The sequence below is a fragment of the Dermacentor silvarum genome, chromosome 1 (assembly GCF_013339745.2).
Source record: "Dermacentor silvarum isolate Dsil-2018 chromosome 1, BIME_Dsil_1.4, whole genome shotgun sequence".
Taxonomy (NCBI): Eukaryota; Metazoa; Arthropoda; class Arachnida; order Ixodida; family Ixodidae; genus Dermacentor; species Dermacentor silvarum.
In genome coordinates, this window is record NC_051154.1 from 35,077,309 (window position 1) to 35,089,640 (window position 12,332).

The following is a 12,332-nucleotide window of genomic DNA, read 5'->3' on the forward strand; positions in this document are numbered from 1 at the left end:
ACTATGAAAACGCACAATCAACCACAAAAGTTTACAGACCACGGGATCTCAGAAAGCGTTCAGTTTCCTAGCAGCCTGTAACAGTAGTCAGTAAAGCCGAACATCACAATGTTGTTCTCATATACTGGTAGAGACTGTAAATGCGAATGAGGCTGCGCAGATATTCGGCTTTTTCTCAGATATCGTGTTCCGTAAGATTTTGTGGTTGACTATACACCTTTCAGAAGCGCTTGGATTTAAAGTGGACAGGGGCATTAACCGGTCAGCAGTTGAAATTAGCAAGAGACGTTTGGAGTAGTGGTGGAAAAAAAAAGCAGAAGATATTGATAGGACCGGATCCGTTACAGGCATAGGTAGCGGTACAAGGTAGAAAAGTTTTGAGGAAGAGAAAAAAGATTAAGGAGATGTATACAAAAGTGCGTAAACTGTTCGAAGAACAAACACGTAATGTTTTGAAGCAAGCTGTAGGTTCTTTACTGCGATTACAGAAGTAATGTTATACTCGCATGTTCATATATGTAAAAAAAAAAAAAAAAAAAAAAAAACTATAAACGGCCGGTGACAGCGGCCGCGAACATTCCACGATCAGCCGGGCGCAAGTGGTGCGTTAAAAGAATATAGACAGTCTTTCTCGTCCTAAGCGGACGAGAAAAGCAAAAACAAAAACTAAAAACAAAAAAGCGGAACCCTCCCTCTCTCTACCTTGCTGCTGGCCCGCGTGTGTCTGTCGCGTTGGTTTGACGGACGGCTGCAGCTTCCAGTAGCGGGCGCAGGCTGTTCTCCCGCTTCTTCGGAGGTACTGAAGACGTCTCACAGCGCCCGCTAGCTCGTTGCCGAGGATGAGACCAACGGCGGAGAGCGAGATGCACCCAGCAGTGGAGGAAGTGAAGATTGAGCCATACGAGTTCTTCATCGATGTGGGCAGCCTGGTGCTTGAAGGTCGGGTTCCATCCCGCTCAGGCAAGGGCTACACTGAGGGCCTTCACTGTCCACCCACCACTTCGGGACAGGCACGCCATCAGTGTGACCCCACATCCGTTGTTGAGTGCCAGCGGTATGAGGTTGCCCTGAAGCACATGCTGATGCTCTGGAGGAACAGCATCCCAATGTCTGTGGAAGTCCTGCTGTCGCCGGACTGCACCCACTGCAGCAGCATGGACCACACAGGTGGCATCGACATCTCCTCAGCGCCGGATACGTCCCATCTTCTCCTGGAGCAGTGGTACATCCAGATGCTACCCAGACGGATCCAAGAAGCGACAGCTGCACCCCGAAGCCTAATCCAGGCAATGCGGTCCTACCTCCACTTTTCACAAATCAGTGCCTGGTACAGTCTGTCTGGTGGAAGGAATCCTCGGAGAATCTACTACAGGATCTCTGTGCCAGGCGAGGCATTCTCCAGCAAGTTCCTCTGCAGTCCTCACGTCCACAATTTCCCTGTGTCAAACCTTGGGCGCAATGCTTCCATCAAGGTCTCTGTCAAGTCTGTGCCCAGGTGTCCATATGGTACAGAAAAAAAGCAAAGAACAGTTCCGGCAGAACCCATCTCACGATGTCGGTCGACGTTGCTGCGGTTAGCATTCAACCAATGCAGCGAGACACCATATTGTCGCCAAGACACCTTTATTGACAATCTGTAGTGGTCATTCGGAGATTTCCGTTACTTCAGGCTCGCTACCAATCAGTGGCGTCACTCGGCTTCCCGGCACCCGGTGCGGCTGCTCGTCATGTCACCCCCCCACCCTCTTTTCTTTCTCTTGCCACTCCCTCCTATTTATTAACTCACATTTTGTGTAGTGATTGTGACATAATTCAAAAGGGCAACGCTCCTGTTCTTGCCTGTAAGTTGGCATTTATTTCTGTAAAAATAATGGCGATGCTGGCGTCGTTTCGCGCCAGGTATAGAGTGCCTGAAAACTTACACCACGCACGCTGTTCCGATCAGCCCCTTCTCTTCATCGTCCCAATCCAGCTGCCCCGAGCGCAGGCGTTTACCGCATTCGGCTACGAGCTGCGGAGAAAAGAACGGCTCGAATGGCGACCGCAGCACAGCCGCTGCTCAGCGAGCTGCACCCGCGGCGGTCCACCCCGGGTCATGCGAAACCGTTTACATAGCAGCACACCAAAATGGGGTTCGTTGGCTAAGAATGCTAATCGCATTAAAGACGCACAACTACTGTCAGCAAAACGCAGTTTGTCTCTGACAATCAAGATCTATCAAGGCTTCGAAAGTAATAAAGTGCGCGATGCGCCGCATCGGTCAGGTGGGCTCGCCGGAGATGGAGACCATGGGAGAGTGCACAGTTCAAGTGACGAAGGGTCGGCCGGCGCTCAGTCGGCAATGCTTTGGAAATCCTATGACGGCCACCAGCGGACATCGAAACGTCAAAGGGAGTGAACCTACAATAGCGCGCTGTAAAAGCTAGCAAAGGCCGACACTGCGGGCCCCGAACAACCCTAGCCAAGTCTGCCATATCTAATAGGGAGCCCAACACAGTCACAATGTATCGCTTCGCCTTGAAACGCGCTACGGACGGGTTTTGGCTGCAAGCAACAACTTAGATATCAACCAAGATATCAAATTCACTTTCCACAGGGGTCGAAGTTCTTGCCCTACAATGGGCCAGTAGAAGAGACCCACAAAGGCAATAAATAAATAAATAAATAAATAAATAAATAAATAAATAAATAAATAAATAAATAAATAAATAAATAAATAAATAAATAAATAAATAAATAAATAAATAGAATTAAAAAGTTGCGCATTTTACACGATCTCACCGGAAGCTATAAAACAGTTGTCCCAGGCACCAATGTCTGGCACTGCGGCCCATGTGAAATCACTGTGTTGGAAACTGGCGGCAGAATGTAACCAAGAAGTGATGTGAATGAGGTGGTCCACAATCATATGCTTTGGCGAGTGCGGTCACTGCCACCCGCTCCATGCAGCGGCCGTCCCCTTTCTCCGCACGTTTCCCCCCTTCCCTGCAAAGCCACGCATCGACCAGAAAAGCACGATGGGGAAAGTAACAAAATGAGAGAGAGAATAAACTTTTATTCACAAAGGCAAGGTAATTCTTCCTCGTTGGGTGGGGCCCTCAGTCCAGGGCTCCATTGCCTTGCACGACCCTGCGAGCCCGCTGGACCAGCTGTTGCTGTTCCTGCCGGCCTAAGCTGAGCAGTGCAGACTCTCAAGAGGAAAGGGTGGGGTTGGGGATAGGAGGAACGCCCCGTGGACTAGAGCATTCCCACGTGGAATGATAGATTGTTGGTTCGGATCCACAGTAGGGGCAGTAGGAAGGGTATAAAGTGGGATGAAAGAGATGCAGCGTATAGAGGCAAGGGAATGAATTAGTCTGCAGTTGCCGCCAAGCGACAGCATCTGCTCTGTTAAGTGAAGGATGGGGAGGAGGATACGTATAACGTCTCTGTCGGTAGTACCCCAGCATTGCGTTGTAGTTTAGTGGTTCTGTCGGTGCGTCGTCTGAATTGGACAGCTCTTCCGATGGAGCCCGGCCGGTCAGACCTCGGGCAACCGCATGAACGCGTTCATTTCCATGGAGAGAGGCGTGCCCAGGAGTCCAGACGATGCGCACCGTACGTAAAGTGGACGGCGAGACAGAAAACAGGATATTGTGAGTATGCGCAGCCACAAGTCCCTGCGCAAAGGTACGGCAAGCAGCCTGTGAGTCTGTCACTATGGTGACAGGGGCGTCCTGTGACGGTAATGTCGAGGCGTGGACAATGTCCATAGCAATAGCTCCCTCCTCTGCCGAACCACTGAAAAATATAAATAAAAAAATAAAAACATAAATAAAAATAAAAATAAATAAATAAGTTAAAAAAAACAAAAAAAAAACAAAAAAAAACACAGGAACCACTGAATATAATTGTCAAAGTAAGCGAATAGCTTATGCGGACCGCAGAAATCAGATGGATAGCAAAAGTACTTCCGAAGTATTCGGGGTGATTATTCCTAAGTTTTCCGTGATTTTTAAACATCGTCTGTGGAAGATAGCATAATTCTTGTCCTTGAGCTAGGTTGCTCGAATAGGTGCACATTATTACCTCAGCAAGCGAAACACATATTCTACAAACAAAAAATCACTAACTTCTTCATTAATTACTTTACGGTACATATGAGCAACACGAGAACAAGGTGAGAGGCTCCTGCTCTCACCTTGTTCTCGTGTTGCTCATCGTCTTGAATTTCCATCTCCCGCATTCCCCGTGTTTTCCCTGGATTACGGTGCATATCGTCATTTACGAAGTTTAGCCGATGAGTTCGCATTTAAATTAATCTTCAGGATGACACAACTTTCGAGATATTTCCTAAAGTGTGCGACGAAATACATGGGTACCCAGGAGTACAGATTATTGGGCTAGTTGGTGCGTTGTAGTAATTGAGCTCATAACGCTGAATTTTTTGGCGGTTTTGTTCCGTCCTTTGGTCACGGTATAAGAATTTGCAAGATCCTGAAATCGGAATGGCAGCGCCTGGATCTCCTCTACCAACGCACTCATCTGTCCGCACAAAGCAAAACGGAGGCCAATAAAGCTGTTAGGGAATTTTCGCTGTTCGCGTATCGGACAACAAAATTTATGTGGAATGGCATACCTTCAAGACTGCGAGTCGGTCTGCCCGAGAAACAGCGATCTTCGCTGCAAGCCGTCAGGACGTCGGGGGAGGTTCGCCTTCCTGCCTTCGTCGAAAACGTGCTCAGCCTTGGACCCAAGTTTGCCATCGAACCTAGGAAGTCAGTCCTCGAACTGCTTTCAATTGCACGGTGGGACACCAGGGCTGCGCCGGACAGTGATGGTGATCGATGTGGGGGTGAATGTGTCGATGTGATCTCTCGCAGGAAGCAATCGGTGGCTCATCAGCCTGTGCGACGAGTACAGCAGTTCTTGCGGGACAATTCGTTATGCGTCTTGCCGGCGCACAAAGAGGGAGGCTTTGTCGTTCTCACAGAGGGTGAGTTCAAACCTAAGGCTGTTGAAGCAGTTACGTCTGTAATGAAGCGCTGTGATGGTGTCTCGCTGCAGAAAGTAAAAGCGCAAGGAAAAAGTTTGTGCTCTCGCTTTAATCTCTTCCGCCTGGCGAAATGTTTTGTATATAGCGAGGACCTTCATTTAAGCGCCACGTTTTCTGTGAAGACTCACAAATTAGAATGGTCATTCAGAGTGACTGTGTCCGAAAGAGGTACGTGGCAGAATGCGCTTGCATGTTTTCTGCAAGATAAGCTTAGCTTGTTCCGTACTGACGACCCTTTCCTGGGCAAAAGCTCAAACGAAGTAGTACAGTAAGTACCTAAGAAGAAATCAAGACATAGGAATGTCAGCCTGCTCTAGCGATATTAAGGATTTGTGCTACTCCATGCCTAAAGCTACCCTAATGCGATGTATTGAATATTGCATAATGACAATTACCAGGGTCATTCAATACTTTTATGGCGTAATCGCGTTTCAAACTCAGACAGGCATTCCAGCCAGCGGGTTCCTAGAGTTTCTGGCTTTTATCTAAGGTCAACCTATATTGAATGTGACGGGCTCATCTATCTTCAGAAGGAAGGAGTTTGTATTGGGTCATGCCTAGCCCCTGCCTTGGGCGATCTGTTTCTCGGCCACCATGACAGACGTCTAAAAGAAAAAATGGAGGCGTTAAAGGACCCCTCACCAAGCCACATAGAAAATTTCGGTTATACGCTGGAAGTTGTGCCCTCTAGGGAGCGTTCTGCCGCAAGAGTTTAAAAAATTGCTAAATAATAGCCGAGATAGAAATATTTCAATGCCGCGAACCCATGATTTGAGGAGGCGAGCTTCACTGCCAACATAGACACTATCTCCACTTGCCCCCATCTAGCCTCCGCAAGCGAAATTCCTTCTCTGCGTTCTCCCATACCAGAGCTCGAGGATCGCGTGACGCATACGTCACAGGCCCCGCCTTCTCATTTCTTTCTTTCTTTTTTTTTTTTTTTCCTCTCTCACGCCACGACGCCTCGAAGTGCAGAAAGGTGGTGTCGGCCGGGGAAGAGGAGATCTTCCTCCTTGCCAGAGGGGAGGCCCAGGCGGCGGAACTCCTGCAGGAGTGGGGCCCCGCTGCTGGAGGTACGCCGGGCAGGCCAGCAGGAGATGTTCGATCGTCTCCGGCTCCCCGCAGGAGCTGCAGGCCGGGGACGTCGCTCGTCCCAGTCGGTAGCTGCGTGCTGCCGTCCAGCTGCAGCCGATGCGGAGCCGGAGAAGGAGCGAGGTCTCCCTGCGAGCCAGGCCTCGCTGGGGGAGTGGTCGTGGGGGGCATCCCAGTGCCACCCGTTTGTCTGGGTGGTGGGTCGCCAGGTGTCGCCGCAGCCTCAGTCCAGTGAAGTCGCCCTCCGTCACGGCCCGACTGAGGGGCACAGTGGTGTGGTGGGCGTCCTTCGCCAGGGTGTCGGCTGCCTCGTTGCCCGGGATCCCTACGTGGGCGGGGATCCAGTGCAGGGACACCGGGTGGCCTGCGTCCTGCAGCGCTGTCAGCCGGGTAGACAGCAGTGCGACTCCAAGGCTGGCGCTTTCTGGCCTCTGCAGGCCGAGGAGGGCTGCCTTGGAGTCGCAGAGGATGGCCGCTGGTACCCCAGGAAGCTCCTCGGAGAGTAGGTCGACGGCCAGGTGGAGGCCTGCCACCTCCGCTGCAGTCGAGCTGGCGTGTCTGGGCAGTCGCATGACGCTCTCACAGGCCCCGCCTTCTCATTTCTTTCTTTCTTTTTTTTTTTTTTTTCCTCTCTCACGCGCTTTTGCTCAGTGGCGCTCTTCCGGTGACGGTCTCGCGCGCTAACTGTTGCGTTTGTCTCGTTTCGCGCAGCGGATGATTTTTCGCGCTGTGCACGAGAACACCTAACTAGCGGTATAAGTCGGTGCTGCATGAACACTGAGGCAGATGCAAGCGGATCACAGAGCATGATCGCGCGCTGGAACACGGTAGAAAATGACATTCTTTCGTTGTCGGCGCGCGTGACTGCACGACGTAGGAACAAGCAGACGAATCGGAAGTACATCTCTCTTGCTGCGGTGCGAAGTAGGACAAAAACACGCAGAGGTACGGCTTGTGTGTTTTATTATTTCTCTATACTTTAATTCGTCTATTGAAGCAACAGATTACACAAGTAACAGATGTTGCCTTGAATAAGTCTCGAAGTCACATGTCACTATGAGCGACGTCACAGCACAGACATGTACGTGGGCACCCTTGCGCATATACGTCAATCCTACGGCTTCGAACGCGGCGCCCGCGAGAAGTGCAAACGGCGTTTGGTTTGAAATTTCAGCTCTTTCCGCGGCGCGTAGCGATGTTATACTTAGCAGACACGATCGTTAGCGCGCATTGTATGCGTTGCGCTTGTCAGCTCAATATAGCTAGACCTGGTGAGGGGCCCTTTAAAGATGAAAAAAGAAATTAGGTATGTGGACGGCTACTTAGTGCTGTATGAATTCAAATAACACTGAAACAACGACTGATGTGGTTGGCTTATTCCTTGAGTGTCTTGGGATTCTGGCTATTACGCATGTGCTACCTATTAATAATGCCACCCATTTTTAGAGATCAAACTAATTTTGACCGCCAATCATTGCTGTTCGGAATATCACCCCCGGGAAGAAAAGATGCTGCCTCCGCATGCTTCGTCACATTCGAAGCTGGCGAAGCGAGCAATCAGAAACTTATGTTTTGTGAATGCGCTCCGCAAACCATGTCCTCATCGGGTGCCTGGGAGCTTTTCAAGACAAATAAAAATACGCCTCCATTCCACCCTGCGAAAGTGCATGTGCAGCGAATCTGTTGCCGACGTTGGACAATCACAGCCGACATTAGACAAGTACCACCACCCCAACTGACGTTAGACGACGTAAGACAAGCACCACAAACGACGTTACACAACCACAAACTGCTGATGTAATACGCCCCCCTTTTTCCAGCTGCCGTTTGAAGTCTGTCTGAGTGGCCGCGGCCGCTTGGTGGCGCTACTGTTTTTGGACAGTAAGACTTGCAGGAAGACTTGCAGGGATTAATGGACATCTGCGGTAAAGAGGGAGATAGCTTAGGTTTGAAGTTTAGTAAAGAAAAATCGGCAGTCATGATTTTTAATGATAATCAGGGCAGCGAGCATAGGATACGGGAGATTACGCTGGAGGTAGTGGATAAGTACAAATATCTTGGAGTGTGGATGAACAATGGGGCTGAGTACCTAACGGAACATGAACAATATGTAGCGGCTAAAGGTAGCAGGAATGCAGCTGTGATGAAAAATAGGGCACTGTGGAATTACAATAGGTACGAAGTGGTGAGAGGGATTTGGAAAGGGGTGATGGTCCCTAGTTTGACTTTCGGCAATGCGGTCCTGTGCATGAGATCAGAGGTTCGAGCAAGGTTGGAAGTTAAGCAGCGAGGGGTAGGTAGACTGGCTCTGGTAGCACACGGAAGTACACCAAATCAATGGGTACAGGGTGACATGGGATGGACGTCATTCGAGGGCAGGGAAGCTAGCAGCTAGAATTTGAGGAGCGATTGAGAGAAATGGCAGAAAAGCGGGGGGCAAGGAGAGTTTTCAGTTATGTGTACATGAGGAATGTTGACACAAAATGGAGGAAGCTGACCAGAAAATTGTCAATGAAATATTTGGACTGCAGGAGGGGTGCAAACCATGAAACAGCGGTTAAGAAAAAGTTTAAAGAAACAGAGAGGGGTTTGTGGAAAACAGGGATGCAGACGAAATCAGCACTGGGAACATACAGAACTTTCAAGCAAGAAATTGCGAAAGAAAATATCTATGATAATTCTTGGGGAAGCTCTTTGTTGTTTGAAGCCAGGACGGGAGTATTGCGGACTAAGATGTACCGAGTCAAGTACCAAGGTATAGAAACGTTGTGCGGCGCGTGTGGAGAGGAAGAGGAAACGGCTGAACACCTCATACTTTTCTGTAAAGGGCTTAACCCTACAGTGCAAAGCAACGGGGCTGATTTTGTAGCGTGAGCTACACTGGCCGAGGTTGAGCAGTTTCGCGTGGCTCCTGGAGAGCCGTGCTGCGCATGCGCGAGGAGCAGTGACGTCACACGGCGCACAGCTGGCGCGCCGGAGCTATTTTAGTACGCTGTATCGGAGCCGCCGCAGCGCGCGCCTCGCTTGTCTGCACATTCCAGAGAAGTGACGTCATAGCCGTGGCAGACGCACTGGCGCCGGCGCGACTGGCACGCACCGGGACGTCCTGATGCGCCGTTTCATCCCATCATCATCGCACCAGGGCGCCCCGGTGCGGTTTGCCGAATTCGCCATAAAGCGTTGACGACGACGGCAGCATGAGCAATTCGGCATGACAATGAAATGACGACAGTGTGACGATGATGGCATCACAACGGCTGCGCACCTGTGCTGTTTCCTAACTTCTTGTATTCGTGTTCGAAAATGAACTATTCGGTGTTTTCGAATATTGGAAACTAACCAAATATATCGCAAGAAACGACTGTTAAAGTCTGGCTACTGTTCTTCGTCTGCTAAGCCAAGTATAGAAAAATTATGAGAAGGTAAACAATGGCAAGAATTTTCGAAGCAATGAAGAAACGAAGTGGTTAATGCAAGCTTTACGGTTTCGCGGTGGAAGCCTACATGACAACCTGTGACTTTTGCTGGTAGTATGTTATTTGGCGTTTTTGGCAGGCCAGTCATGTAGCAGTTATGTCTTTTACGCTACAACCAGTGATGTTTTCCTTGCAACGGGCCTATTTATGCGTTCTACGACACACGTCATTCAGCAGCTTTTGTTTTTCTTCGTCCACAAATTCTGTATTTTTTTCCCCGGAAACCATTTATGTAGCGTTTTGGGAAAATTAGTCGTATAGCAGGCATTAATTCTGAGAATGTTTGCAAACCAGGTTTTAAAAACATTGAGAAGCTATTTGGGCATTTTTTATAGCGATAGCAATTAGAAGGACACTCCAAGCGAATTTTCACCGTCGTCGTCGGCGTCACCGTAGGGCTCCGCATATACAGGGTTTTTTTTTTTAGACAGGAGGAGGAATAAACGTTTATTTTCGAAACAGTATCCCGGGGCAAGCCCAATACAGATTTTTAAAATAAAAATTCGCAGCGAACGTGGCGTTTTGCAGACGAGTTCCTAGGCGAAGCCGACATACTTTGCCACTAATAACGTGAGCTTCAGAACAATAATTAGTGCCTTGGCGGCAGTTGTCTAAATGGCGAAATTATCCAGAATTTATAAATCATGGTTGACAGTCAGCGCTTCCGTCCTTTGTTTTCGTCCCGCCCCTGCGCTGTTCCTAGCGTTCCAGCATGTGTACCAACCAGCCCGAATCAGCTCTTTTATGCGTTGCCCTTACTACAGTAGCTAGGTCGGATGCAACTTCTGGGAAACCCCAAACTAGCTTTTCTTTACTTGCCGAACAGCAAGGTACCTTCTCGAAAGTAAGCACTCCCAAAATTCTGCGGACGGACGAGCCCGAAAAAAAAAAAAGCTCCTTGAATTAAGCGTCCCATTTGCTTAAAGTGGGCTGTCAGCGTCGAAAGGGATGTTGCTGCGCAGTCTGTTCAAAAGTGCGGCATCATAAACAGGTGCGAGAAGTGTAATTTGTGTATGATTCGGAGAGTAGCAGTGCAGCAGGAGGAGTGTGTCGGCTCCAACTACCGAATTAAGGGGGTGGGGGGGGGGGGGGGGGGGGCTGGAGGCCTCGGGACCCCTTAAGTGATTATCACTACCCCCCTCCGCCCGCCTTTGCCCCTCCCGTACTAGAACGACGAGGAAAGTTAGCCACCTTCCCTGCATGTACCCCTGCCGGTACCACGGAATGCCGCAGCTGTGGTCTCGTGGATGAGTGTCCGCCTCGGCTGCGAGAGGATGGTAGTTCAAAACCACACGCTACCGCCGGTAGCGGGTGTGGTTTTGGCGTCCCCTGGCAGGCGTCCCCCGGCTCAACACAGCTAGTTGGGCGAGTTGGTTCAGCATGGTAGGCGTGTAAATGCGCCTAAAAAAACAAACACGAAAGAAACCACAAGACACTCTGCTTTCTTTAGAGGTGAACTGTAGATTGTAGAGCATAGAGTACATAGATTTGGAGGGTCTTTTTATTACCAATTCTATGAAAATTTCCAACAAGTGCAATGAATATTTTCACTCTGTGTTTGCACCGGCTGAAGCTGAAACCACAACCCCCTGCGCAGGAGGTATTCGAGAACCGGACGGTATGTCAGATGTTGCCTTCTCAGAGTAAGAAATACTGTCGCTCTTGCCTGAGATGTACGCAAAAAAGTCTGTTGGTACCGATAACGTCCCGAAAAAGTTTTTAAAGCGTTATGTGGAATGGGTGGCTAAGTATTTAAATATTATTGTTAACGTGTCGCTAGAGCTGCACAAATTATCTTCTGACTGGTTAAGGGCTAAAGTCATATATACCCGTTCGCAAACACTGTAATGAGAACTAAAGGCCTATTTCAATCACGCCCACATGCTGTAAGATACTGGATTATACATTATCGAATAGCTTATTTGATTACCTTGAGGACTGTAATCTGTTGATTCCTGACCAAGATGGTTTCAGGCGCAAGTTATCAACGATTACTCAGATCGTAGAGACAGCCCAGGAGTTTGTAAAAGCGATTAATGGTAAAAATCAAACAGACGCAATGTGCCTCGATGTGTCAAGGACATTCGACCGGTTTATGCATACAGAACTCATAAAAAAGTAGAAGGTTTTGGAATTAATATGACTGTAGTCAAATGGGTAAAATCGTATCATTCTAGCAGAACACATCATGTAGAAATCAATGACGCAAAATATGGAATTCTTAGCGTTGCATCAAGTGTCCCCAATTGCTCCGTGCTTGGTCCCGTTTTATTTGTCTGATATAATAATGATATTGCAGACAGTCCCATCGAAAGGTACAGTTCGCTTATTCGCAGAACATTTTCTAATTTACACTAACGTAACACTCAAAGAAGATCAAGTCGCGTTAAACACGGCGTTAAGTTGTGCTCACGACTGGTGCGCAAAATGGACAATGAAAATGAATCATAGCAAAACCTCATTTATGAGAATAAGTAACAAACATATATTTACATTCGATTGCAAAATTGAAGGACACAAACTAAAGAAAGTGAACTACATCAAGTACTTAGGTGTCCCAATAACTAACACCCTAATTGAAATACACACGTTCACAGGTTGTACTGGGCAGCCGAAAGGAAATTGTGGATCTTAAGAAGACATCTAAAGCAAACACCCAATACAGCTAAAGTTAAAGCCCTCTCGAAAGTGGGCCCGACGGCATATGGCAGTAGACAGTTTTAGCAGAG

General features: G+C 48.7%; 1 protein-coding gene across 1 annotated transcript; it reads left to right on the top strand.

Moving 5' to 3' along the window:
* Positions 1-686: 686 nt before the first annotated feature.
* On the top strand, positions 687-5,017 carry LOC125947467 (protein FAM214A-like). Its single transcript, XM_049672405.1, has 2 exons — positions 687-1,506; positions 4,863-5,017. Exons 1-2 carry the CDS (start codon positions 840-842, stop codon positions 5,015-5,017), a joined length of 822 nt encoding a protein of 273 aa, XP_049528362.1. The 5' UTR covers positions 687-839.
* Positions 5,018-12,332: the final 7,315 nt, after the last annotated feature.